At 50.9% G+C, this 27,566-nt stretch overlaps 1 protein-coding gene across 2 annotated transcripts in view; it reads right to left on the minus strand.

Annotated features, from left to right (window-relative positions):
- OTOF (otoferlin) overlaps positions 1 to 27,566 on the minus strand; it is a 202,241-nt gene that overhangs the window by 75,509 nt on the left and 99,166 nt on the right. For both annotated transcript variants that reach the window (XM_054024575.1, XM_054024576.1), the window contains exon 5: positions 22,241 to 22,452. In XM_054024575.1, the coding sequence (XP_053880550.1) occupies positions 22,241 to 22,452 (212 nt within the window). The remainder of the gene's footprint in view (positions 1 to 22,240; positions 22,453 to 27,566) is intronic.

The raw sequence follows: 27,566 nt of genomic DNA on the forward strand, positions 1-27,566 counted from the left end.
GGGCATGCACACTGCTGCCCTCTGCTGGCTGCAATCAGACATGCTCAAGCGCTTTTGGCGGCTATGCCTCCTTCTAGTGGATGGAGGTCCACATGGATGATCTAAGACTCAGTACTATGAATAGCTGATGGAGATTGCCCCTCAGAGGCCTGCATTCTGGAGCAGCAGGTGCTAAATTCTGCTTTCCTTGCAGCCCACATTTGGCTAGAACCCACAGGGTGTGGAGTTACTGAGTACAGACTGTTGGGAGGGTCTCACGCCACCTGATGGCACAGTGCATTTTCTCAGACAGGGACTCTCTCTCTAGGGAAATCACTTTCTTACCCCCTTTCCACTTTGCACAATGTCCAGATTTGACTCACCTACTCCACAAGGGGGCGTTTCGCACACCTCTGGGCTACCCGGCCTCCTCCCTGCTGCCTCCCTGCCTAGCAGAACGACTGTTCCTCCCGCTGCCTCCAACCAACACTGGGCTCTTTGTACTTAAACCCCGGTGGAAGGACAGACAACGGGAGAGACGCACCCCCGGCCCATGGATATCAGCAGAGACGGCCCCACTCACGCCCGCAGGGAATTGGACCCAAGGTATTTTCATTAAGTTAAATTAAGACAACACCAGGGGAATTGAGACGGGAGCCAAAGCACATGAGCGTCTGTCCCGTGACTTCAGTGGGTTATGGATCGGGCCCTTAAACTACAAAAACCACATTGAAAGGAGCAGCAGCTCGTACTGGAAATCAAAGTAGACTCAGGCATGAAATAAGCATCTACAATAAATAGCTCGCTAGCGGCTTTGCATCTATGTGTGTATATATATATGTATACATGTATTCATCAGCCAATAACCAGACACAAGTAAACAGCAGAGAAAAGAGAACACAAAAATTAACATATATACATACACATGCCAAAAGATGGCAACTCAGACATATGCATATATGCCATATATATACACCCACCCCGCTAAAGGGCTTGCATCCTGGGCCTTAAAAGGTAAAACGTAATCGGTAGCATTAATGCTCAAAGGGTTAAATGTTCATCGTTTTGTTGTGGTCACAGTTCAGCAGCCCTTGTCCCATAGACAGGAAGGAGCCAGTTAACTCCCCACATATGGCACTGAATAAGCCTGATTCATTTCTCTCCATCCAGGTGTGTGTGTACCTGCCCGCACACATGCGCGGGAGTGAACCTGAGCGAATTTAAGTGTGCTGTGTCCCCCTCTAGTGGCCAGTTCCTCTAGTGGATAACAATCGACTGCTGCTGCCAGCGAATGGAGTTTCTCCTTTAGCTCAAGCAGTAGCGTTACACACTTTTACTTCTGCAGAGCTAGGGGACAAACCCTGCTGGGGAGCCAGGACAGGGCTGTCATGTGGAGGAGTGACACAGCAGGCTACAGCAGTTGGATTCAACCTTCCCAGGCCGTTGTTCCCCTTTACTAGACTCAGACCCCCCCGTGCCCAGCAGCGCCCTCTCCACTGCCGCTGTATGGGCTCTAATGTGCTAGATACTGTGGGTTATAAAGCACGCTCAGTGCTCCACGCTGCTCTGCTCAGAGACCCAGCAGGGCAGCGTGGAGCTCCGTGATCACATGGGTGATATCTGAACCCTGGGCAGGGTCTGACCGTCCCTCTCAATTCTTTCCTGCCGTCGGCCAACATTTTCTGTGTGGGGCCAGAACACGTGGTCCTTGGCGGTGTCAATTCCATGCCTGAGGCTGTCCCACACCGTCGAACCAGGAGCAAGGCACAGGAGAACACAGGGGGCTTGAGTCTGATCTGTTATCCTCCACGTGCCAGCTGTGAGCCTGGATCCAGCCCCAGAAGATGGGCTCACTCTGGGGCCCGCTCAGGACCACAGATCCTGGCCTCACAAAGACCCTGTACTCTGGCCCTTCTTGTCTGGAAGGAAAAAGGTTTCACACCAATCAGAAACGTGGGGAAGAGAGACCAGCGGCAGCCCTGCTACTGAGGGCTAAGAGCTGAGGCTGGAGAGGGAGCGCTGACCCCTGCTAGCAGGGAGATGGGGGGTAGGGTCAGGGTACCTGAATGGCAAAATGAGGTGCTTTTTCTCTCTCCCCTTAGCTCTGAAATCACAAAGATCAGTTGATTCAGACACAATCCGCTCGGCTGCAAGAACACAGACCTCACCCCCCACGTGCCCCCAGAGCTCATGCACCAAGCAATCAAGCCAACCACGGCAAAACCTCACTGCAATGTCCACAAGGCAGGCCAGGGCACCGGGACTGAGAGAGCAAGGCAGGCCCCAGACACAGTGGGGAGAGGTGTGGCAGACAGGCAGATAGTTAGATATGCATGGCAGCCCCACACCCCCAGGGCAAGTGGGGAAAAGGGAATGAGCGGAAGGAAGCCCTCCCCCCATTGAAGAAATGGGGGGAGGGGAGCAAGTGGAAGCCCCACCCCCACTGAGGTGGGGGGAAGGGAGGGAGTGGAAGGAAGCCCCTCCCCCTTTGGTCGTGTGGGGGGAGGGGAAGCAGCGCTCTGGGCCGGCTTTTCCAAAGTCACGCCATGCCACGCGCCACGCCGGGGCCGACACACCAGCACACACACCACCCGCCTCGCACCCGATACCTGGGGTCTCCGTGTGCGTCGCTGTTCAGGAGAAACACCATCGACGGGGTGAGTGCCAGGGCAGAGCGAGGCCAACCCCAGCACCCCGCATCCTTCCCTGCGCTATCCGCCCTCGAGCACCCCCAAGGAGAGGGGAAGAGGCCCGGGGCTGCAATGAACCCCAACAGGACGGCTCCCTGCTCGGGGTGGGGATGTACTGAGAGCAGCTCAGAGCCCCTCCTTGGGGAGCCAGACGCCCGCCCAGAGCACCCATTAGTCTGAGACTCCATCGCTGCCTGGGGGAACCTCCTCCCAGCTCACTAGTACCACATTGGCCCCATATCTCAGCCCGCCAACCCCAATGGCTTGCCAAGTGCAGGCCTCTCCCCTCCCTCTCCTGTGTAACCCCCAGCCTCTGCACTGCAGGGCCTGGAGGTGCAAGTCTGCAAAGCCCTCAGGAGGCCAACAGCACCGCTTGGCCCGCCCAACCCAGGGAGTGCTGAGGGGTGCGGGTACATCTGCTGGGACCCAGGTGCGTTGGTTCCGAGGAGCTCGGGGCCACAGACAGGCAGGGAGAAAATCTCCGCTCTGCCCTCCCGTGTGCAGGGCAGCGTTCCCTCCCTGCTGCCTGCGCAAAGGAAAGAGATGCCCGCTGGCGGGAAACGTTTTCTGTTGTGAAATTCAGTTTCCCTGAATTCCAAACCTTTCCCAGCAACGTGTCAATGTCAATGGAATTTTGGACAGCGAAGAGTTGAAACGAACCGTTTCGCCCTTCTCCTTCCCTTTCATTGGCGTCAAAACATTTCATACGAATGTTTACAGTCGGCTTCATTGTTTCAATTCATTTTGGTTAGACTTTTCTATTATATTAAAATATTTATGTATCGGTAGGGGTTAGAAGGGACCGCAAAGGTCATCTGGTCTAAGCCCCCGCCGAGATACAGGATTGGTTGTGTTCATTATGTTTATTTCATTGTGTTCATTAGGTTGTATTTATTAGATCTATAATCTATTTAACGCTATAGAATATAAGAGATGAAACAAAATAAATCAAAACAACAAAGACAGGCCAAAGCATTTCAATGGTTCCAAATCAAAATGGTTCCAAATTTTCGTTTCGTGGGAAATTTCGTAGTATCTGCTTGTGCGATTCAAGATGAAAAAAGTTTTGAGATGTGGGAATTTCCCACGGAAGGGAAATTCTCTCAAAAGAGGGTTTGTGCCTCTGTCCTGCCCCCCAGCCACCCCTGGGAGCTCAGTGTGTGTGTGATTTTCCTGCTGCTGATTCACAGGCCTTCAGCCCCAGGACATGGAGAGCACTGGCGCAGCGCCAGCTTTCCCCATGCTGCCCTGGGATAGTCCAATCTCTAGGTCCATTCAGACCTGGGGCCTCTGCAGAGAATGCCAACAAGGGGGCTTACGGTGGTGGCTCTGAGGCCAAAGACACAGGGGAAGTGGATACCAGCTCATTGCCCGGGGCTGCCGAGCAGATAAGCCTGGTGGTAATCAGAGTTACTGAGACCCTGAGTGTATTTCTACGCAGAGTCATACGGGTTGGCAGGATGATGGGGTGTGGAACCGGTGGTGTGTGGGAGCAGCCCAGAACAGCACAGGCATAAGAAGATGGGTGGGGTCAGAGAGAAAACCCTCCTCCAAAACTGCACACAGCCCCCTCCAGACACAGGGTAGTCGTACCTTGCTACTGACTTGTATCCATCACTGAGTGTATTCCTCATTTCAGACATTTTGCTGAATTAGGTGCAGAAAGAGGGGGAGAGGGGGAGGAACAACATCACATTGTCAGATTTAAAAGCATCCCACCAACAGCAAGAAAACCATTATCCCTAGGACACATCACTGGGACCGATCCAATCGGATCTGCCCTTGCCAGATCAGATCTGCTCTTAGCAAGACAATCTATAATGTTGTGCCTTGTAATGATATGTTTACTTGTAATCATATTACCCAGCCACTAGATAGCTCTGTGTGCTCTACAGAGTTATAGGCCGAGTGTGGTTTGTGGTTAACAACACAGACAAAGCTGGGACTTAAGCTGTGTAGAAGCTGGCCTGTTTGTGTCAATAGTTTGTATCTGTTTAATCAATGCCTCCTGTGAAAGACGAACTGTGATTCCATATGCTGTGACACCTCCCAGACCATGGTTGAACAAGATACTTGCTCAATCATTTGAGACCAATCCCTGGAGAAGAGATTGCGGGGAATGTTGGTGTGGATGGGTACAGCTTGCTCAGGAAGGATAGACAGGGGAAAAAGGGAGGAGGTGTTGCCTTATATATTAAAAATGTACACACTTGGACTGAGGTAGAGATGGACATAGGAGACGGAAGTGTTGAGAGTCTCTGGGTTAGGCTTAAAGGGGCAAAAAACAAGGGAGATGTCATGCTAGGCGTCTACTACAGGCCACCTAACCAGGTGGAAGAGGTGAATGAGGCTTTTTTCAAGCAACTAACAAAATCATCCAAAGCCCAAGATTTGGTGGTGATGGGGGACTTCAACTATCCGGATATATGTTGGGAAAATAACACAGCGGGGAACAGACTATCCAACAAATTCTTGGACTGCATTGGAGACAACTTTTTATTTCAGAAGGTTGAAAAAGCTACTAGGGGGGAAGCTGTTCTAGACTTGATTTTAACAAATAGGGAGGAACTCGTTGAGAATGTGAAAGTAGAAGGCAGCCTGGGTGAAAGTGATCATGAAATCATAGACTTTGCAATTCTAAGGAAGGGTAGAAGGGAGAACAGCAAAATAGAGACAATGGATTTCAGGAAGGCAGATTTTGGGAAGCTCAGAGAGCTGATAGGTAAGGTCCCATGGGAATCAAGACTGAGGGGAAAAACAACTGAGGAGAGTTGGCAGTTTTTCAAAGGGACACTATTAAGGGCCCAAAAGCAAGCTATTCCGCTGGTTAGGAAAGATAGAAAATGTGGCAAAAGACCACCTTGGCTTAACCACGAGATCTTGCACGATCTAAAAAATAAAAAGGAGTCATATAAAAAATGGAAACTAGGACAGATTACAAAGGATGAATATAGGCAAACAACACAGGAATGCAGGGGCAAGATTAGAAAGGCAAAGGCACAAAATGAGCTCAAACTAGCTACGGGAATAAAAGGAAACAAGAAGACTTTTTATCAATACATTAGAAGCAAGAGGAAGACCAAAGACAGGGTAGGCCCACTGCTTAGTGAAGAGGGAGAAACAGTAACAGGAAACTTGGAAATGGCAGAGATGCTTAATGACTTCTTTGTTTCGGTCTTCACCGAGAAGTCTGAAGGAATGCCTAACATAGTGAATGCTAATGGGAAGGGGGTAGGTTTAGCGGATAAAATAAAAAAAGAACAAGTTAAACATCACTTAGAAAAGTTAGATGCCTGCAAGTCACCCGGGCCTGATGAAATGCATCCTAGAATACTCAAGGAGCTAATAGAGGAGGTATCTGAGCCTCTAGCTATTATCTTTGGAAAGTCATGGGAGACGGGAGAGATTCCAGAAGACTGGAAAAGGGCAAATATAGTGCCCATCTATAAAAAGGGAAATAAAAACAACCCAGGTAACTACAGACCAGTTAGTTTAACTTCTGTGCCAGGGAAGATAATGGAGCAAGTAATTAAGGAAATCATCTGCAAACACTTGGAAGGTGGTAAGGTGATAGGGAATAGCCAGCATGGATTTGTGAAGAACAAATCATGTCAAACCAATCTGATAGCTTTCTTTGATAGGATAACGAGCCTTGTGGATAAGGGTGAAGCGGTGGATGTGGTATACCTAGACTTTAGTAAGGCATTTGATACGGTCTCGCATGATATTCTTATCGATAAACTAGGCAAATACAAATTAGATGGGGCTACTATAAGGTGGGTGCATAACTGGCTGGATAATCGTACTCAGAGAGTGGTTATTAATGGTTCCCAATCCTGCTGGAAAGGCGTAACGAGTGGGGTACCGCAGGGGTCTGTTTTGGGACCGGCTCTGTTCAATATCTTCATCAACGACTTAGATATTGGCATAGAAAGTACGCTTATTAAGTTTGCGGATGATACCAAACTGGGAGGGATTGCAACTACTTTGGAGGACAGGGTCATAATTCAAAATGATCTGGACAAATTGGAGAAATGGTCTGAGTTAAACAGGATGAAGTTTAACAAAGACAAATGCAAAGTGCTCCACTTAGGAAGGAAAAATCAATTTCACACATACAGAATGGGAAAAGACTGTCTAGGAAGGAGTACGGCAGAAAGGGATCTAGGGGTTATAGTGGACCACAAGCTAAATATGAGTCAACAGTGTGATGCTGTTGCAAAAAAAGCAAACATGATTCTGGGATGCATTAACAGGTGTGTTGTGAGCAAGACACGAGAAGTCATTCTTCCGCTCTACTCTGCTCTGGTTAGGCCTCAGCTGGAGTATTGTGTCCAGTTCTGGGCGCCGCATTTTAAAAAAGATGTGGAGAAACTGGAAAGGGTCCAAAGAAGAGCAACAAGAATGATTAAAGGTCTTGAGAACATGACCTATGAAGGAAGGCTGAAAGAATTGGGTTTGTTTAGTTTGGAAAAGAGAAGACTGAGAGGGGACATGATAGCAGTTTTCAGGTATATAAAAGGGTGTCATAAGGAGGAGGGAGAGAACTTGTTCACCTTAGCCTCTAAGGATAGAACCAGAAACAATGGGTTTAAACTGCAGCAAGGGAGGTCTAGATTGGACATTAGGAAAAAGTTCCTAACTGTCAGGGTGGTTAAACACTGGAACAAATTGCCTAGGGAGGTTGTGGAATCTCCGTCTCTGGAGATATTTAAGAGTAGGTTAGATAAATGTCTATTAGGGATGGTCTAGGCAGTATTTGGTCCTGCCATGCGGGCAGGGGACTGGACTCGATGACCTCTCGAGGTCCCTTCCAGTCCTATAATCTATGAATCTATGAATCTATGAACAGTTATGCCCTGGCCTGGATGGGAGTGGACTATATGCCCCAGTTCAGTCCTTCCCTTCTGCAACTCCTCTCCTCCCAAGACCAGACTACAACACTCAGAACATTGGATTGAATCGTAGTTCATTCATATCAAACATCCTCTCTGTTCCTGTTCTTCTACAGTCTCTGCATGCATCTGGTGGCCGGGTGGACGCCTAGACTGTGAGCAATTCATTTGTCTGACAATGTTTGCACGGAGGTGCTAGTCCAGCGAGCTGGTGTGTGAGCACAGCCAGGGAGCGAAATGGAGATGTTACCCAGTTGTGCCTGAAATTGTGAATGCAAACCTGCACCCACAGAAAAAGAGGCTGCACTGAGAAACCAGGTCCTATTTATCTCAGAAGGTGTCGCTCGAGCCTATAAATGAATGACTGAATACAGGGGCTCTAAATCCAGATATAAATATTGACAGACACACCCAGGGGGACTCATTAAGTGGTACCAAATCACTGCAAGAATCTGCAGCCGGGACTCAGCAACCCGTATCGTTCAGCCTCCTTCCTGTGCATTCGCATAATGGGTTCACACTCGGATCCCTGGGTTGGAAGCAACTGGCCCACTGAGTTAATTAGCAACGGGCCAAGCTCACGGAGCAGCCGGGCACAACTTGGCTGCATCAGCAAAGCAAAAGAAAGGGAAGCATCAATAATTCACTCCGACCAGATTGCAGTCGGCTACAGAGCTCCGTGCCCCCCATGCATTTTTAAAGGCAAACAGCTATCAGGTTTTGGGTTTTAGTCTCTTGTTTTGTGCTAGCCAGCAGTCCACTTGCTGCTCTGACATTCTGGCTCTGTCTTAAATAAGGAGCCCGAGAGAGAGAGAGAGAGAGAGGCTTTGACACTGTCACTCTCAGCATGGCTGGGACGCTGCTCGAGGGAGCTGGGCCTACAAGTGTGACAGTCTTCATTCCCCCTCCCGCGCATCCACACAGGTATTTACCCAGAATTCTCCACTTCGGCATCTTCTCCCAGGCTGGGGCGTTACAAAAATACAATGAAAAAGAGTCAGTCACAGAGGGTCTCTCTCTTTTATAATCATTACTTGCTAAAGGGGGACACGTATTTGACCGTGAAAGAACCATGAACATAGCACACAGAGATAGGGAAAGAACTCCATGCATACGCCCCCAAAAAACTTTCTGCTTCTTCCCAGAGCTTTGTACCCAGCCCAGCTGTGCATTCTGGGTAAAACATATGCCGAACGGCAATGACATCTGGACACGGTCTGAGAGCCCAAGAAAGAGGGAATCCCTGGTAAGTCCGGCTCGGGCCCACCCAGCTGAGACCGCCGTTGTAGGGACCTGATCCGCAGGATGACTCCTCGTTATTTTTCAAGTGTCTGAAAGTGCGCTCAGCCCCTCCCAGAGCAAAGGAAAACACTGCAAAGCAAATAAAGACACTACCAGAGTTTGCAAACCAAAAACCTTCATGCACCTGCTTAACTTGTAGCACAGGAGCCTGTCCCATTGACTCCAGCGAGTCTCCCCATGAGCTTAAAGTGAAGTACGTAAATGTTTCTGGGATGGGGGCCTGGCATTTGCTGGGATACAACAAAGGTGGTTCAAAAAACATATTCAGAGCGGTCATCTTAGCATTCCGCTGCTCAAATTAGCGAGGCTACTTCAATCTGGCTTGTGGGGGATTTGGTTTTGTGTTATAATGGCTTTCTTCCCCCTTACGCAGATCATCCATTTCCTCCTTTTCCTCGATCCATCTGGCTCGCAGCCTCCCAAGCCAGCAAAACCATTGGTGCTGCAGCCAGCGACGTCCCCAGATGAAAACCGTCGGAAGTTAGAACAATGGATGGATGAGGTCAACCGATCCAGTGCTGGTGCCTAAATCTTTACCATAGAATCGTAGAATCATAGGACTGGAAGGGACCTTGAGAGGTCATCTAGTCCAGTCCCCTGCACTCATAGCAGGACTAAGTATTATCTAAACCAGCCCTGACAGGTGTTTGTCCAACCTGCTCTGAAAAATCTCCAACGATGGAGATACCACAACCTCCCTAGGCAGTTTATTCCAGTGCTTAACCACCCTGACAGCTAGGAAGTTTTGCCTAATGTCCAACCTAAACCTCCCTTGCTGCATTTTAAGCCCATTGCTTCTTGTCCTATCCTCAGAGGTTAATGAGAACAATTTTTCTCCCTCCTCCTTGTAACAAACTTTTATGTAATTAAAAACTGTTAGCATGTCCCCTCTCAGTCTTCTCATTTCCAGACTAAACAAACCCAATTTTTTCAATCTTCCCTCATAGGTCATGTTTTCTAGACCTTCAATCATTTTTGTTGCTCTTCTCTGGACTTTCTCCAATTTGTCCACATTCGTTCTGAAATGTGGCAACCGGAACTGGATACAATACTCCAGTTGACGCGTAATCAGCGCAGAGTAGAGCAGAAGAATGACTTCTCGTGTCTTGCTTACAACACTCCTGCTAATACATCCCAGAATGATATTTTCTTTTTTTGCAACAGCGTTACACTGTTGACTCATATTTAGCTTGTGATCCACTACGACCCCCAAATCCCTTTCTGCAGTACTCCTTCCTAGGCAGTCATTTCCCATTCTGTATGTGTGCAACTGATTGTTCCTTCCTAAGTGGAGCACTTTGCATTGGTCCTTACTGAATTTCATCCTATTTACTTCAGATCGTTTCTCCAGTTTGTCCAGATCATTTTGAATTTTCATCCTATCCTCCAAAACACTTGCAACCCCTCCCAGCTTGGTATGTCCACAAACTTTATAAGTGCCCTCTCTATGCCATCATCTAAATCATTGGTGAAGATATTGAACAGAACCAGACCCAGAACTGATCCCTGCAGGACCCCACTCATTATGCCCTTCCAGCATGACTGTGAACCACTGATAACTACTCTCTGGGAATGGTTTTCCAACCAGTTTTGCACCCACCTTATAGTAGCTCCATCTAGGTTGCATTTCCCTAGTTTGTTTATAAGAAAGTCATGCAAGACGGTATCAAAAGCTTTACTAAAGTCAAGATATACCACATCTACCGCTCCCACCCTATCTACAAGGCTTGTTACCCTGTCAAAGAAAACTATCAGGTTGGTTTGACACGATTTGTTCTTGACAAATCCATGCTGAGTGTTATTTATCACCTTATCATCTTCTAGATGTTTGCAAATTGACTGCTTATTTACCTCACTATCTTTCTGGGTACAGAAGTTAAGCTGACTGGTCTGTAATTCCCCGGGTTGTCCTTATTCCCCTTTTTATAGATGGGCACTAGATTCGCCCTTTTCCAGTCTTCTGGAATCTCTCCCATCTTCCATGACTTTCCAAAGATAATCGCTAATGGCTCAGATATCTCCCCAGTCAACTCCTTGTGTATTCTAGGATGCATTTCATCAGGCTCTGTGATTTGAAGACATCTAACTTGTCTAAGGAATTTTTAACTTGTTCTTTTCCTATTTTAGCCTCCGATCCTACCTCATTTTCACTGGTATTCACTATGGCCTTGGCTACACTGGCAATTCACAGCACTGCACTCGCTGCGCTCAGGGTTGTGAAAAAACACCCCCCCCCCCGAGCGCAGCGAGTACAGCGCTGTAAAGCACCAGTGTAATCAGAGCCTGCAGCGCTGCACGCTCGCTCGCAGCACTGCACGCTATTCCCCTCGGAGAGGTGGAGTACATACAGCGCTGCGAGAGAGCTCTCACAGCGCTGACGGCACGACTACACTCGCGCTTCACAGCGCTGCCGCGGAGCACACTGAGCATAATGTGACAGATGGGGAAACTGAGGCATCGCAGTGATTTGCCCAAGGGGACACAACAGGTCAGCGGCAGAGCTGGGAATAGAATCCAGGTCCCCAGGACCTCCCATGGTCTCTTTGCTCTGGTGGCATAAAGGGGGAACAACAGCCAGTGCAGGGCAACACAGGGATGGCACGCCCGTCCCCCCCGCAATCCCCGCTTTAAGCATGGGCTGGAGGTGGGGAAGCTGTAGACCTCTAGCTATTCTGGCCTGCTACGAGTTAGAGCAACCTCAGGAGGCCCCCCAAGTCCATGGAGCAGCTCAGAATCTGGGGGGTGGGGTGGGGGGGACACGGCGCAAAGGTGGCTTAAAGCAGCTTCAGCCTGCCCCTCCCTCTGTGGCCTGCCTCCTGAGAGAGACAGCCCCAGATCTCGTTCCCTGTTCTAGTGGGGCGGTTGCCCTGGCTGGAGAGCTAAGCGGTAATACTCAGGGATGGACTGCGCTGGGCAGCTTGAAGGCAGGAAGAAAGAGACGCCTTATGCCCCTGTACCCCCTGCTAGCCACAGAATCCAGTGCTGCTGGCACTAGTGCGGCAGAAGGAATTTCAGGTAAAATGCACCAGTGCTTTGGAGACAAGTGATCGAAGCGCCACCTAGTGGAGACAGACTATGACATTGAAAAGTGCTACAGTGAGTCACCTAGGTCAGTCAGTGGTCTCCAAACTTTTGTGATCGCGCACCCTGCCGCGCCGCAGGGCCGGCTCTACCATTTTTGCCGCCCCAAGCAAAAAAAAAAAAAAAAGTCGCTCGGACTGCCGAAGCGGTGCTGCTTTGGTGGCGCTCCTCCTGCCGCGCACCCCGAAGGATCCTCTTGCGCACCCCCTGGGGTGCGCGCACCCCACTTTGGAGATCACTGATCAGGTCACCCCTCTGTCTCTGGGGTCCCTGCAGCATGGGAACAATCCCTAGCAAATGTGCCGTCCTTGGAGTCACACGCGTTGTGGCTGTGTTCGTTCTCTCTCTCTCCCCATTTTTGTTGTCGTTACCTGACAAGAGGGTGAGAGGCCACACAAGGCAGTTGTAGTGACGTTGCTCAGTGCACTACTGGAAGGCACTCGACAGGAGCGTGGGAATAGGGGGGCAGGGGGCCATGGCCCTCCCACTTTCTGAAGGTGTACAGGTCTGGCCCATCCACTTTTCGCCATGGCCCCCCTGCTCCCTTCGACCAGACCGGCAGCTGAAGACTGACTGGGGAGCCTGAATAGTGGGAGGGCACCATGGACCCTCCATCTGCCTGGGTGGGAGAGGGCTGAGAGCAGCCCCTGACTCATGTCCCTGCTCCCTGGGCCCAGGGCAGGTGGAGGGTCCGCGGCTCCCGGCCCACTCTGGCTTCGGCTTGGCTGGAGGTGGTGGCCTTGGGAGGAAGGGGTGGGGCCACAGAGGGGGAGGGGGCCCTGGCCCCTTGCCTCCCCCCTTTTGGTAAGGCTCCACCGCCCCTGCACTCAGAAACTACTGCGTGCGGTGTAAAAGCCTACATAGAAGAGAAGAGAAGAGAAGAGAAGAGAAGAGAATGCAGCAGCCCTTTGGCCAGGCAGGTCTCTGCCCTGACATCCAAAGCCCTTCACAGGCTCGGCTTGTGCTACCCAGGAGATGCCTTTCCCTCTGCCACCAGGACCTCCTACAACAGCTCCCTTCCCCTGGGACACCGAACCTGTCGACCACCACGGGGAGGCTCCCGAGGGCAGGAGACAGGAACTTCCACAGGGGCTGGCCCGAGCCTGTGGAACTCACAGCCACAAGTGATAATGACGACCCCGGGCGTCTGTGTATTGAGAGCAAAATGCAGCACGGTTTTGCACTGAGGCAGCAGCGTCTCTGAAATGAACTGGCTCATTCTGGCTTATTGCCGGGAGCCTTGTTTTTCAATACGCCATTTGTCTCTGAGTCATTAGTGATGGTGAACCGACTTCCGAGCGTTGGAGATGCCTCCGGCCCCTTCTGTCCATTTCCTTGATGGATTATTTCCTTCTGACTCCCAGGACCAGGCGTAGGAGATAGTGATGGGGCTGGGAGGGGTGAGAGACAATCCTGGAGGTGAGGGGGCCCTTTCCCGGCAGGGACGGACTTGGTGAACACTTACCCAGCACCTTCTGGCATATAGACAGGCTGCCACGCAGGCACGAATCTCTCCTTCGTGGAGCTGTATTCGTCCTGCCAACGTGTGCACTTGGCTTGTGTTTAGCTGGCGTGATGCTTCAGCCAAAGACTGGTCCCCAGGCAACACACTGGCAAAGGGTGTGTATGTACCATGCCCCCCTGTACGGGCTGGCCCACTACAGGATAACGGCTTACTACTGCTACCTTCTGAACAGAGAGAGCCGCCCGCAGGAGCCAGCAGGGATCTCTGTAACCTCGTCTGAGAGGGATGTCTGCCTACTGAACTACACACATTTTCACAGAACAAAGCCAGTCAAAGCGCTGAGCCCATATGCCCCCAGCCCGGCCAGGAGAGAGGGAAGGAACGAGCCACTCAGAAACAAACATCACTTCATTTCTGCTTCAAGATCTGCTGATGGAGCTAGATCTGGGCCCTTAGCATAAGCCATTGTCCTGGGCTTCCTGTCTAAGGTACTTACCACAGTACCTGAGCATCTCACAGTCTTTAATGTATTCATACCTACAGCCCCCCCGTGACACAGGGCAGTGCTATGATCCCCATGGTACAGATGGGAAACTGAGGCACAGAGACTTACAAAGGGAGTCTGTGGCAGGACAGGGTCTTGAACCCCAGGGGCGTAAGCTGTAGGTTACCACCCTAACTGCCGGACCATCCTTCCTCTCCCCAGAACGTGCCTTCTCGGCTGACATCCAGTTAACCGGGTTGTCACCACACTTCCCTGCTGGACCCGTCTCTCTGGAATATCCCACTGCGGCCAGGCCTCCCTGATGGTTCGCCCAGGGTGCAAACTGATTCCAACACAGCCCTGAGTGAGCGGCAGAACCCTGCTTATAAACAACTTGTCTTCCCCTTCCCTGATGGACGGTTCACATATGAGGCTGACTCCAGCCAATTCACAGCAGCATGTGAGCCCAGAGCACGCATGAAGCAGGCGCTAATCAGTTCTGACTTAATCCATGCAGCTAACGGGGCAGGATACGCATGTTGGGAAAGCCAGTGACCCTACGAGGCAGGACGGCCCGTGACTGGACAAGAACTTGCGGGATGTGCGGAGCGATTTATAAATACTTTTCCTTTCAGGGTCTGTTTATTTTTCCCCAACGGGATAGGAAATCAGCTGATTAATGACATGTCTTCCCAATGATCTGAGACAAGAAGTAAGTGGCTTTTTAATGATGTCTGCAGACAACAGTAAGGGCTTGATCCAAAACCACGGAGTCAAGAGGAACTTCCGCACTCACTTAGTGGGCTTCGGATCAGGCCCGTGACTGGGAGCTGCAGCGAATAAACCCGCTAGGACAGAGACAGGACGTGGAAGGATCTGGAGGGATTGGAAACACGGACAGAAAGTGACGAAATGGGATTCAAGCCAAGGGCCTGGGGGAAGAACAATCTGAGCCCCAGAGATCCCGTGGGGATGGGGAAGCAGCTGCTGTCTTCCTGCCTCTGCTGGACTCCCCCAGCGGGCTGCCTCTGCTCCGCTGCATCCAGGTGAAGGTGGGTCTCCCAACCCTGGCTGCCCAGCCGGATGCCCCTGGGGCCTGATTTCCAGAGGGGCGGAGCTCCGGCAGCCCCAACAGACCCCACTGGAAGTGCAACGCCTCTGGCCATCACGCCCAAGGTGTGTCCAGGGGGGTGCCCAGGCACCGAGCCTCCCAGAATCACTAGCCGCCTTTGAAAAGTCCGGCCTAAACATCTCCCGCTGGCCTTGGAGGTTCTGCACAGCTGCCCGAGCCGAACGTCCCTTCCTCTGCCATGTCACCCTCCGGCCCCACTGCTGACACCAGCTGCAATAACCTGGTTGGCCACCTAGCTCATAATGTAGCCCACGCCACTCCCTGCGCATGGAATAACCCGCCTGAGCTGGCGCCTCAGAACCCTTCCTTAAGAGCCACTTCTCCCATCAGCCCCCACAAGAAGCAAGTTGACCTTCACTTGGGTCATTTCAAATGAGACAATCAGGACCCGTGCGGCCCTGGGCTGGGGAGGTGGGGAGGTGGGGATGGGTTAGATGGCTTCACAGGTCCTTTTGTCTCATGGTTATAAAAATGCTAAAAAGGAGACAGTCAGCAATTTGTCAGTAGCAGTGGCTGGGACACTTTTGTGTGTTTATGTCGAATTTTGGGAGCAAGTTGTTTTTAAGCGAGATGAAACTAGGGGGTCGCAAGACAAATCCACCTCCTGAAAGGGGGACAGTCGTTTGGAAAGCTGCCTTAGCTAGACAGCAAATGGAGACATGGAAGCACGGAGTAAACATGGAGCTTAAAACATCCGCTGGCTGGGAAAGAGGAGGCGATCTTGTGACAGATGGGTTCCTATAGACGAACCAGATTGCACCTGGGAGTGCTGCTAGAATCTGAACTAGAGCATTGCAGGCCGTGTGCACGACCAGGAAACCTCTCCCCCGTACATCCCCAAGAGGGAATATACCGCAGAGAGCGCAGCCCTTTACCCACAGGCCAGGTGCTGCGTGGGGGGCAGGCTTCCGCCATGCGGTCTTGCCACGTGCTCCACCAGAGAGCCAGTGGGACTGCCCACATCCAACGGGGAGCTCAGCGGGTGACTCATTCAGCCCCGGGCCTCTTTGCGGAAGGGGGCACTGATGGAGGTGACTGGAGAGCGGGCGTCCCCCTCAATAGCCGGGCTGAGCCCTCCAGCTCTTTCACACGGGCCACCCCACAGAAGAGCGTTTGGTCACCCCTGGTCTGGCTACACTGGGACCAGTGTCAGAAGGGTAGATGGATCTACAGTCCCGGAGACGCCCCCCAACTGGTGCTGGACGTGGGGGACAGGCGAGCGGGGAAAGCCCCAGACTTTGTGACAGGACACACCATGCACAGCACAGCACCGCACAGCACACTGCAACCTGACGGCCCAGGCCCGGCCTGGCCCGATACCTCGTGTTGAGGGAGCCCTGGCTCAGGGTGTCGGCCTCGCCCAGGAGTTCGTCCTCGCTGTGATAATACATGTCGTCCTCTTCAGACCTGGGAGCAGCAACGCGGCGCATGTCGGCCTGCTGCTTGCAATCCTCGGCTCAGCCAGCGAGGGCAGCAGGCCCACGGGGCGCCGGGGACATTGGTAATAACGCAGCCGCTGGGTTGCCGGGGTGCAGGTGGACCAGGGCAGGGCAGGGTCAGCCTGCAAACCCTCAGCATGGACGGCTGCTGGATATTGCTTGCTTTGGCGCAATTCCCGAATCTCAGCCGCGAGGGGCTGCGGTGGGTGAGACCCCGGCCCCACTGAAGTCAGTGGGAGTTTGGCTGCTGATTTCAATGGCGCTTTACCATTCACGCAGGCTGCTGCTGTGCCATCCTCTGACCCCAAAGACTTTTCAGACTCTGTACAGGGACCAGCATTGAAATGCAGCCACTTCTGGGGTGGCACGTGGCAGCTGGTTAGCAGTGAGCATGGAGCAATGCTGCAGAACCAGAGCGAGTTAAGGGAGACGGGACAGAATTATCCACGTCTGATTTGCTCAGGACAGCCGGCCTAACACCTCCCATCTTAGGGAAAGTGCCACAGCTGGTAGTTTGCCACCTTGTCATTATTTCTTCGTTCCTTAACAAACTCAGGGAAAGCCCAGCACCTCTCCTGCATTAGCTGTGATCATGAACAAACAGGAGGGTGCTACAATACTCCTGTTTCATGCACAGGGCCGGGGCCCGACCCTGAGGGGCCCCGGGCATCAGCAGCTCCCCAGGACTCAGCCCCCCTGAGCAACAAGGCCCACGCAACAGGTTGGTCACTGCAGGGCATTTTAGTGATCTCTGAATGGGGAGACAAACTTTATGGGGCCGTTGTACGAGACTTAGGAACTGTCTGAGCAGAGACTGACTCCCCCATCCACTAGGGGGCACTGACGTTTTGAGGCAGACTGCATAACAGTACACGCTACAGGTCAGCAGCCCTGCATCCTAATGGTGCTAACACGGGTACTAGAGTGCAGTTTAGCCTCCGAATCCCACAGCTGCAACTCAGGCACTAGCTCGGCTGTTAACTTTGTGTCTGACTCCGATCGACTGCACACAGCGTCTGTCACCCTGAACAATCGCACTCAGCCCCACCAAAATGCAGCCAGCTCTGGGGTGGAGCCAAATGACACACAACAACAATATACAACACTGAGGAAAGAAGAGAAATTTTGACCCAGGGCATGGCTCCTTCTCTGGCATCTTTACAGTCCATATGGAGCAGAGCGGACGTTGATTTAGAAGCTCTCATCTGAACAGCTGATCTATTGTAAGCTACATGGCTCTGCGCGTACCTAAGCCAGAAGGATGGAAATGGGTGTTGATTGTTCCAGGATTTGAATCTGCTTTTGTAGAGATTATAAATCCCCCCGGCTACTAAACCCCCAGCTACTGTTACACAATGTGCATACTTGACAAACAGCGGTGCTAGCTCTCTTTTAAATCCATTAGCATCTTCCCCGTCCAAAAAATGTGCAGCGTATTGAACTGGGAAACTGATCGATTGTTTCAATTAGACTGGAAATCCACAGGACACAGCCCAATTCACAGAGCAAATGAGCTGCTTGCCAGAGCATTTCTGAGCCTCTGGGAGCATCCTTCCTCAGCATTCTGCTCGGAGGAAAGGACAATCTCCTCCTTAAGTGGCCACGTAGGAGACAAATCTCTAGAGAAAAATGAGACAGCTAAGTACAGAGAGTGTGGCTGGGTCTGTGAGCGACGTGGCAGACACCCGGCCGGCCCTTTGCTGCAAAACTGGAATGATTTTAAAATGCCTTTGCGGAAAAGAAGACGGCTCTAAATCCTACACACCTGATCTATTTCTAAGGCACGTGATTGGCCTCTGCAAAGCTAGCGTCTCGCCCGTCTCACTTGGGACAGGCACTGCGTCGCTCTGGATCTACCCTGCACGGTGCCACATTCAGTGAGGGCCCTTAGGAACGATCGTATGATAGAGCAGGGAATAGCCCCTGCCCGCCCGCCCGCCTGCATGGGAGCAGGGGCGAGAGAGCAGATCCTAGCTTGGAGGTCTGAAAGCTGTTTCCCTAAGGTCCCAAACAGGGCTGGGTCCACACTGGGTGACCCCATTAGTTGCCCTGGAGCTGCCACGGGATGAGGTAGAAATACCGCAGTGGTGACCCAAGCCCTGCTATTTTCAATCTATTCCGGTCCGGTCAGCGCTCCGGGCCACCTTAACGTGGGAGTCACTGATCAGCACCTCCAGAAATAGACAGCTCATACAAACGCCCTGGGCCTGCTCCTGCTCTCAGCTGCGCCAGTGTAAACCAGAATCAGGCCCGACGGCGCTAGCCCCTTTGGCTGCGCGTAACTTGCCTTCGGCCGGTGTGTAAAATGGGTGCAATCCGCACCCAGGCGTTATTCCACAGAGGCAGAACCCGGCACTGCTGCGGCAGCTGCCATTGACTTGGCTGCATCTGGCTCCAGGAGGGGACTGGGACCCTGGGTCTGGCTGACTGGCGCTGATCCTGGTCTCAGCCACTGGACGTTCAGCACCACTCAGTGGAAGTCGGTGGAGCTGCTCCAGGATTCCGGTGGTGTGAACGAGAACAGGAGCATCAGCTTCCCCCATCCTCTGCCTCGAGAATTCACCCTCCATGGCCCATTCAGCCCCAGCCTCTCTGCTGAGCCTGACAGCCTGAGGGTCCCCGTTAGTGCCAGCTGCTTGGGCGGGTGGGTTCGGGTCATGAGAATGAGGAGCTCCGTGTTCTCTTTTACCCCCATAAAGCGGCCAAAAAGGGCACAGGCCCCTAGTTTCTCTTTCCAGATTGCCTTGAACTTTTATTCTCCCTCAGCGATTTCCACAGCTGGTTTCCAAAGCCAGGCAGGCCGTTTCTCTCTCCATGCCAGCCTTACGCATTCCATTAAGTCACTGGGAAATCAGCTCCCATCCTTCCTGCTTCTGGCCTCACCGCCAGCCCAGCTGGGTTCATTGCCGATATGCACGGCAGAGCTGGGCGTGGTTCTGCAAGGCTCCCTTTGGGGATGGCTTGGCTTGGGCCCCCCCCTAGAGCCAGGTGAAACTTTTGGATCAAAACTCGGGGACCTTGAGACATTTAGTCAATTTGTGGTTATGTTGCTGAACTGTTTCAGCTGAAAAAACCCTAAAAAAGTCCAGAAAAAAATGGAAACTTGTCAATTTTTCAATTCAAAATGACTTTTGGCTTTGGCATTTCCTTTCATTTTTAATTTAAAAAAATGTCAAATGTGAAGAAATGCTCCTAGTCCCAATGCAGCCTTTTGTTCGACCCAAAGTGATTTTGTTTTTACTTTTCAATTTGTTGAAAATTTCTAAAAATTTCCCTTTCTGTTCCACCTGCAACAATTCTCCGTCCACCACCCAATTGTTCGAAAATGCCAACAAACTGAAAAATCTGTTCTTCACCCCGCGCTAAGTCTTGCTGCCAGCTTCCCACACAGGGTGACTTAGACAGGATTAATTCTGCCTCTGCTCTTTAACCTTCCCTTGTGAGCACCCTCTACCCATCGTGCATGCGTGAACCCAGGCAGTGATCCCCACCTCCTGTCCCTCCGCACACTTGCAAACTCAGGTGTTCATGCCTTTGCCCCCCAACCCTGTGAGCCTCAAATTCACGTATCATTTCATCTTCATGCCCATGTGCATAGGCCTGACTCCCATGCAAACTGGCTGGGACAGCTAGTCACTGGGGTGAACAGTGCAGGGTGCTTTGTAACGGTCTCTGTGAGCGGCCGCCCCGGGGATGTGGAGTCGGCAGGAGTCAGATTAGAGCAAAACAAAACAGCAAACAAACTCTGGGCAAGAGCTTAATGGGGATTTGACTGGGTACAGAGCAAACTCCGTTCCAAAGCAGACTGCACTTCTGCCCACGCAGATCCTCCTTCCTGGCTGGCCAGCTAAGCAAGAAGCTATTCCGAGCACATGCAGTGGATCAGGAGGAAGAATTTCTGGCACTGGTGCAGAATGGTTCAGGGAGACTAAGGAGCAATTGTACAGGAATAAATCTACAGCTCTGTAAGTGGAACATGCTCATAAAGCGTGTTGGGTCCCGCTCTAGTGACACGGCCTCGGAGCGGCTAGCGGCCGACTGCTGATGCCCATTGCAGGAGTTACTCCTTCAGCTCTGGAGTAGAGGCCAGTGCTGTGGTATGGAAAGTTCTGAGTTCAAATCCTGTTGAGGATCCATGAGAGGGGACAGGCCAGGAAAACTGCATGGTTACCACTAGGTCACATATAACTGCTACTTGGAACATCACAGTATCTAGCGGGGATAGAACTCAGATCCTTCTGTTCCAAAAGCCCAGGCCATTGGGGGGGGGGGGGGGGGCATTACAGTCTCGTCAGAAAAACAAAGCCCCACCTGCTCAGGGTGCACATTCAAAAGTGCAAGAGTTTGTCCTACATCCTGGACCAAAATATCCCCTTTGATCTGTCTAGCTAGGTGCTTACACCACGTCCATCACCTCACTGTGATAGACGAGCATCTGTTTTGCTGTGCCACCCCCAACCCAGACACAGCTGCATGTCAGTGGTGCTGTAGCCAAGCTGCCAGATCCCACCCCAGAGGTGGCTGCATGTCAGTGGCGCTATAACCCAGCTGCCAGATCCCACCCCAGAGGTGGCTGCATGTCAGTGGCGCTATAACCCAGCTGCCAGATCCCACCCCAGAGGTGGCTGCATGTCAGTGGCGCTATAACCCAGCTGCCAGATCCCACCCCAGAGGTGGCTGCATGTCAGCGGCGCTATAACCCAGCTGCCAGATCCCACCCCAGAGGTGGCTCCACACCAGGGCCCAGGAACTGGGATGACTGGTCTCTAGGAAATCACCAGCTACTTCGGCCCAGCAACGACCGACATTTCCAATTCATTCCGAACCGATTCTCAGTGAACTGTCGGAGATGCTCTCCTGATGGCTGCTGAACGCCTCCTGTGTGCCCGTGTCTGCAGGGGACAGACCTCACCCCCCAGCTACACGTAAACCAGCGTTGCAGGCCTCACCTGGAAACCCAGGGAGCAGGCAGTGTAAACATCTTACCCTAGAGCAAGCTGCTAATCGCTGCTTCTCCTCCCGTCCTTAAACCGCACCCAGCACCCTGGTTATGTTCCTGGGGTGCTATAACACAGCTGCATTTGCCAACAGTTCCCACCCGGTGGCAGCGAATATCACCACAACTTTCCCTTCTACTTAGCCCTGCAGTTACAATGTGTTAGAAGCGCAGTATCTATTGACAATGTTGTGTCCCCCCCGTAATTAGCCTGTAACCAATGTCTCTGTCAGGGGCCATCTCTCAATGCGCATGGGCAGAGTCTGGCACGGAAGCAGACTGGACAATGTGTCTTATTCCAAGGGGCGGGGTCTTAGTCTCAGGGGCGGTGCTTAGCTTCTGAACGGGAGGCACGGCCCCCAGGGAGGCAGGAATCCCAGAGTGGGTCTGTCAGGCTAATTTTCTCCTGTGTCTTACAGCCTTTTTTTTTTGGCCTGAGTTTGGAGGCAGAGGAGAAGCAGCTGCAGCCGTGTCCCGCCACGCGCCCACCTGCGCATCGACCTGTTTAAAATGAACAGGGCGGATACGCCGCTGGAAATGCAAATCCAGCCACAATGCGGAGGTGAGACGCATCTGCGCTAGCTCGTACATCGATCGCCCTTTGCTGCAGCGTCACATGAAGACGGTGGCGCTATGAACAAGGACAAACAGGGCCTTGGATCCCCCCTCCGGAGCCATATTGAGGAGGGCACATTGCCGCTGCACGCTCATGCCAAGAATTCTGCCCACACCGGGCACTGCCTGGGAATCGAGTTGGTGCCATGGGTGGAACGTTACCTCCTGAAGTTCCTCTCTGCTGGTTTCAGGCTGGGGTTGGATTTGCCAGGAGACACCGCAGAGCCCTGCCGGTGCCCGGGGAGCAGGCTTTCTGTCTCCAAGGGGCCTTCGCCCTCCGACCGGGAGTTAGGACTCTCCAGAAATTCCCCATCATTCCAGGCGCCCACGGTGCCGTCCATGGCTTGGTACCTGATCTCTATGGAGACGCTGGTCTGGAACACAAACCAAACACACACTCAGTGAGTGAGGCCAGTGCGCGAGTGGGCAGGTAAGAAGATTTATTCCTAAATACTAAGGCCAGAAGAGACCAATAGATCATCTGACTTGACCTCCCGTGTAACGCAGGCCAGAGAAATATCACCCACTGAAGCCTGCCTTGAGTCCTCCACCGGGCGTTTGGCTAAATCAGTGATACGCAGATCGAGGCGCGCTAGCCGCAAATGGCTCTTTAATGTGTCTCCGGCCGCTCTTTGCAGCACATGATATTAACACACGGTGTGATTTCATTATTAACCGATCTAAGCTATTAACCAATCAGGAGGCTTTCACTAGGTTATTAACCAATTAAATTGTTAACTTGCACTAGGTTATTAATTTATTTGCTATGAGAATAATATATATATATATGGACGGTGGGTGAACCCCACCTTTGGGGAGGCTATCCCGCGGCCCTGCCCCTTCTGCCTGAGGCCCTGCCCCCCATCTCCCAGCACCCCATTCAAAGCTGAGCCCCTGCCAGCTTCAGGGGAGAGGAGGAGTGAGGGTGGGGCCTTGGGGCAGAGCGTGGGCGGGGCCACAGCCTGGGTTAGGGGAGGCATAGCCGCCCCTGGCCATGGATATTCACTGCCTATGTTATAAACTAAACATCTCCCCTGTCATACTAGTCACACATGACGATGTGGTACTGTGCTATAGTAAATGAAGCAATGAATTCACACTCCTGGGGCTCTTTTGGGTAATGCTGGTCTCTAATTTGGCTCCTGAAACACGGAGGTCTGAGTATCACTGGGCTAAAGCTTCTTCCAGACTGACAGCCGGTCTGGCTTCAAAAAATTGGAGAATCCACCATTTCCCTCGGTCGTTTGCTCTGATAGTTAATCATCCACCTTGGTAAAACTTGGTGCCTTATTTTTCATTTGAATTTGCCTGGCTTCAGCATCCAGCCATTGGTTCTTGTTCTGCCCTTATTCTGCTAGACTAAAGAGTCCTTTAGTACCTGGTATTTCTCCCCTCGTATTTCTCTCCAATCTTTTTTTGAAAAGCTGAACAGATTGAGCTCCTTAAGTCTCTCACCGTATGGCATTTTCTCCTGCCATTCAGTCATTTCTGCACACTCTCCAGTTTTTCAATAGCCAGTTTAAAATGGCCACCAAAACATGATGTATTATTCCAGTATTGGTCTCACCAATGCTGTCGACAGAGGTCAAAATCCCCTCCCTGCTGCTCCTGAGTACTCCCAGGTTTAGAAGCATAGAATCAGAGACGATTAAGGTTGGAAGAGACCTCACGAGGTATCTAGTCCAACCCCCTGCTCAAAGCAGGACCAGAAGTGATGTGAAGGAAGATGTGCCTTTTGAAATTCTTGGAAGATGCCACAAGCAGGAGAGGCTCAAAGGATCACATTGGCCCTTCTTTGTCACTGCATCCCGCCGCTGATTTCTGTTTGAGCTGCAGCATTGTCAGTCATGATTTAAGTATCAGGGGGTAGCCGTGTTAGTCTGTATCTACAAAAACAACAAGGAGTCTGGTGGCACCTTAAAGACTAACAGATTTATTTGGGCATAAGCTTTCCTGGGTAAAAACCTCACTTCTTCAGATGCATAGAGTGAAAGTTACAGATGTAGGCATTATATACTGACACATGGAGAGGAGGGAGTTACTTCGCAAGTGGAGAACCAGTGTTGACAGGGCCAATTCAATCAGGGTGGATGTAGTCCACTCCCAATAATGGATGAGGAGGTGTCAATTCCAGGAGAGGAAAAGCTGCTTCTGTAATGAGCCAGCCACTCCCAGTCCCTATTCAAGCCCAGATTAACGGTATAGAATTTGCAAATGAATTTTAGTTCTGCTGTTTCTCTTTGAAGTCTGTTTCTGAAGTTTTTTTTGTTCAATGATAGTGACTTTTAAATCTGTAATAGAATGATCAAGGAGATTGAAGTGTTCACTTACTGGCTTATGTATGTTACCATTCCTGATGTCCGATTTGTGTCCATTTATTCTTTTGCGGAGGGACTGTCTGGTTTGGCCAATGTACATGGCAGAGGGGCATTGCTGGCACATGATGGCATATATAACATTAGTGGATGTGCAGGTGAATGAGCCCTTGATGGTGTGGCTGATGTGGTTGGGCCCTCTGATGGTGTCGCCAGAGTAGATATGGGGACAGAGTAGGCAACGAGGTTTACTACAGGGATTGGTTCCTGGGTTGGTGTTTCTGTGGTGCGGTGTGTAGTTGCTGGTGAGTATTTGCTTCAGGTTGGGGGGTTGTCTGTAAGCGAGGACTGGCCTGCCTCCCAAGGTCTGTGAGAGTGAGGGATCATTTTCCAGGATAGGTTGTAGATCGTGGATAATGCGCTGGGGAGGTTTTAGCTGGGGTCTGTATGTGATGGCCAGTGGTGTTCTGTTATTGTCCTTGTTGGGCCTGTCCTGTAGTAGGTGATTTCTGGGCATCCGTCTTGCTCTGTCAATCTGTTTCCTCACTTCCCCAGGTGGGTATTGTAGTTTTACGAATGCTTGATAAAGATCTTGTAGGTGTTTGTCTCTGTCTGAGACAAACACCTACAGCTTTTCCTCTCCTGGAATTGACACCTCCTTATCTATTATTGGGAGTGGACTACATCCACCTTGATTGAATTGGCCCTGTCAACACTAGTTCTCCACTTGCAACGTAACTCCCTGCTCTCCATGTGTCAGTATATAATGCCTGCATCTGTAACTTTCACTTTATGCATCTGAAGAAGTGAGGCTTTTACCCAGGAAAGCTTATGCCCAAATAAATCTGTTAGTCTTTAAGGTGCCACCAGACTCCTTGTTAATCATGATTTAGAGATTGCAAGTGATCAAGTGATGCAGAAGTCACCAGGATGCAAAGATGTGGACTTTGCTTCCCACCAGCAGACCTCAGAGCATTTGACAAACCCTCACTTAATTCCTATCATTATGGTCAAAAATTTTTGGCCAAAAATGATATTTTTGTAGGAAAATCAATGTTGTTATCTAACTGGAACTTTCGGTGGGAAATACCCATTTATGATCAAATCGTAGGGGTTTTGTTGTAAAAGCGAAAAGTTGAAAAATGTAGCCAAAAAGCAGAAAAAAATGTTTTGTCTATATTTTTCAGGGATCTACTCACAGCTCCTCGGGGAGATGGCTGAGTGTCATTGTTAGAGCTAGTCCAAAAATGCTAATTATGGTCTGAAGGAAATTTTCAAGTTAAAAAAAATCCCTGCCCCTTTCTTTGGTTTGTTTTTCTATGAAAAAAAATTAAACTAAAACCTGGGGAAAAATTAGTTTTCAAAACGTGCTTTCAGTTAACAACATAAAAATTGGTTCTCAGTAAAATGCTTCCATTTTTGTAAACAAAAACAAAAAAAAACCCTCACAATTTTTTACCGATTTGTTTTTTCAGTGAACAACTGGAAAAATTTGACCACTGTGAACATTTCATGTTGTTAAAAAGTCATTTTAAAAAAAATCAGTCACCTCCGATCATTATCCCATTTTATAGATGGGGACAGTGAGGCACAAAGCTGGGACATGACTTGTCCAAGGTCACCCAGAGAGTCAGTGGCAGAGAACAGGTCTCCTGGCTCCCAGCCCGCTGCTCTATGCTACTGTAACAGCTCTGCGTCCGAGTCCCTCTGGTCCCCATATGGGACTGTCCAAAATTGCCGGTGACACATTTCTGTGACTGACAAAGGAAACAGCATCTTTCAAAGCCTGGAGAAAATGGGTCTCTCTCCAGCTCTGGTGATTACGGGATCAGCTCTGAGAAGAGCTACTCAGTCCGGAGTTGTTCACAGGGCTTGCATTCCCGCTGCCTTATCCCTTGCAGAGCACCATGGGATGTGTGCTTAGAGCAGCAGTTCTCAATCAGGGGCATGTGTACCCTGGTGGTAGGCAGAGGTCTTCCAGGGGGTAGATCAGTGTTTCTCACCCCAGCGGGGTCGTGGGACGGGTTTAGGGAGCTCGCAAGTGCAGGGCTGGCATTAGTGGGTGGCAAGCAGGGCAGTTGTCTGCGGCCCCATGCCACAGGGAACCCCGCAATGCTAAGTTACACGCTTCAGCCCCGGGCACTGGGACTCGGGCGTCACACGCCTGAAAGGGGTACAGTAGTCTGGAAAGGTTGAGAACCACCGGTTTGGAGAACCCAGCCTCTCCCCCTATTTAATACAGTCTCTGGAGCTGCAGCAAAGGGGGCGTTAGAAGGGGTTTTGAAAGAATTTACACTGCTAAATTGTCCTCTGTCATAAGAAGTTGCCATGGATACTGCATGGGAAAAGGCGAATCTAAAATCCTGCTTAAACTATATCCACCCACCAACCGCAAGCAAGTCCTGCACAGCCCAGATGAACAGGACCTGAACACAGAGTTCAGACAGAGGCCGTCAGCGCTTTAGGGACAATATATTCCAGGGATGTTCTAGTTATCCCAAAGCAAGTGGTATGAACCCAGGAATATGTAGATTAGCTATATATCAAATGTGTTTCTCTCACTCACGCGCGAACACACAGGATGCGACTCCAAGGACTTACTGAGGGACCTACGGGGGATCGAGATGCTTTTCACTCTATCGTTCTGTCTGCCAAACATTTATGCCAAATTCCCAGGAATGATAGTTTGGTATTAGCAAGGGGGTTTTATATGTTTTTTCTAAGAATGGCACAAACGTTGGCTCATTAATCTCCACAACAGCCCTGGGAGGCAGGGAAGTATTATTTTGTAGATGGGGAAACTGAGGCCTCGAGACCAGATGTGACTTGCCCTGATCAGTCAGTCTGTCTGTAGCAGAGCCAGAGTTAGGTCACTTCTCCTCTTGGTCTGCAGTCCTGCACTGAGTCCTCTAGTTACAGATTCAGAGAGTTTACAGCCAGAAGGGACCAGTAGGTCCTCACAAGCCAGAGAGTTTCACCCAGGTACCCCATACTGAGCCCAATGACTTGTGTGTGGCTAACACATCTTCCATAAAAACAACGAGTCCGGTGGCACCTTAAAGACGAACAGATTTATTTAGGCATAAGCTTTCATGGGTAAAAAAACCCACTTCTTCAGATGCATGGAGTCAGTGAGGTTTTTTACCCATGAAAGCTTATGCCCAAATAAATCT

Source organism: Malaclemys terrapin, chromosome 3 (assembly GCF_027887155.1).
Source record: "Malaclemys terrapin pileata isolate rMalTer1 chromosome 3, rMalTer1.hap1, whole genome shotgun sequence".
In the NCBI taxonomy this organism is placed as follows: domain Eukaryota; kingdom Metazoa; phylum Chordata; order Testudines; family Emydidae; genus Malaclemys; species Malaclemys terrapin.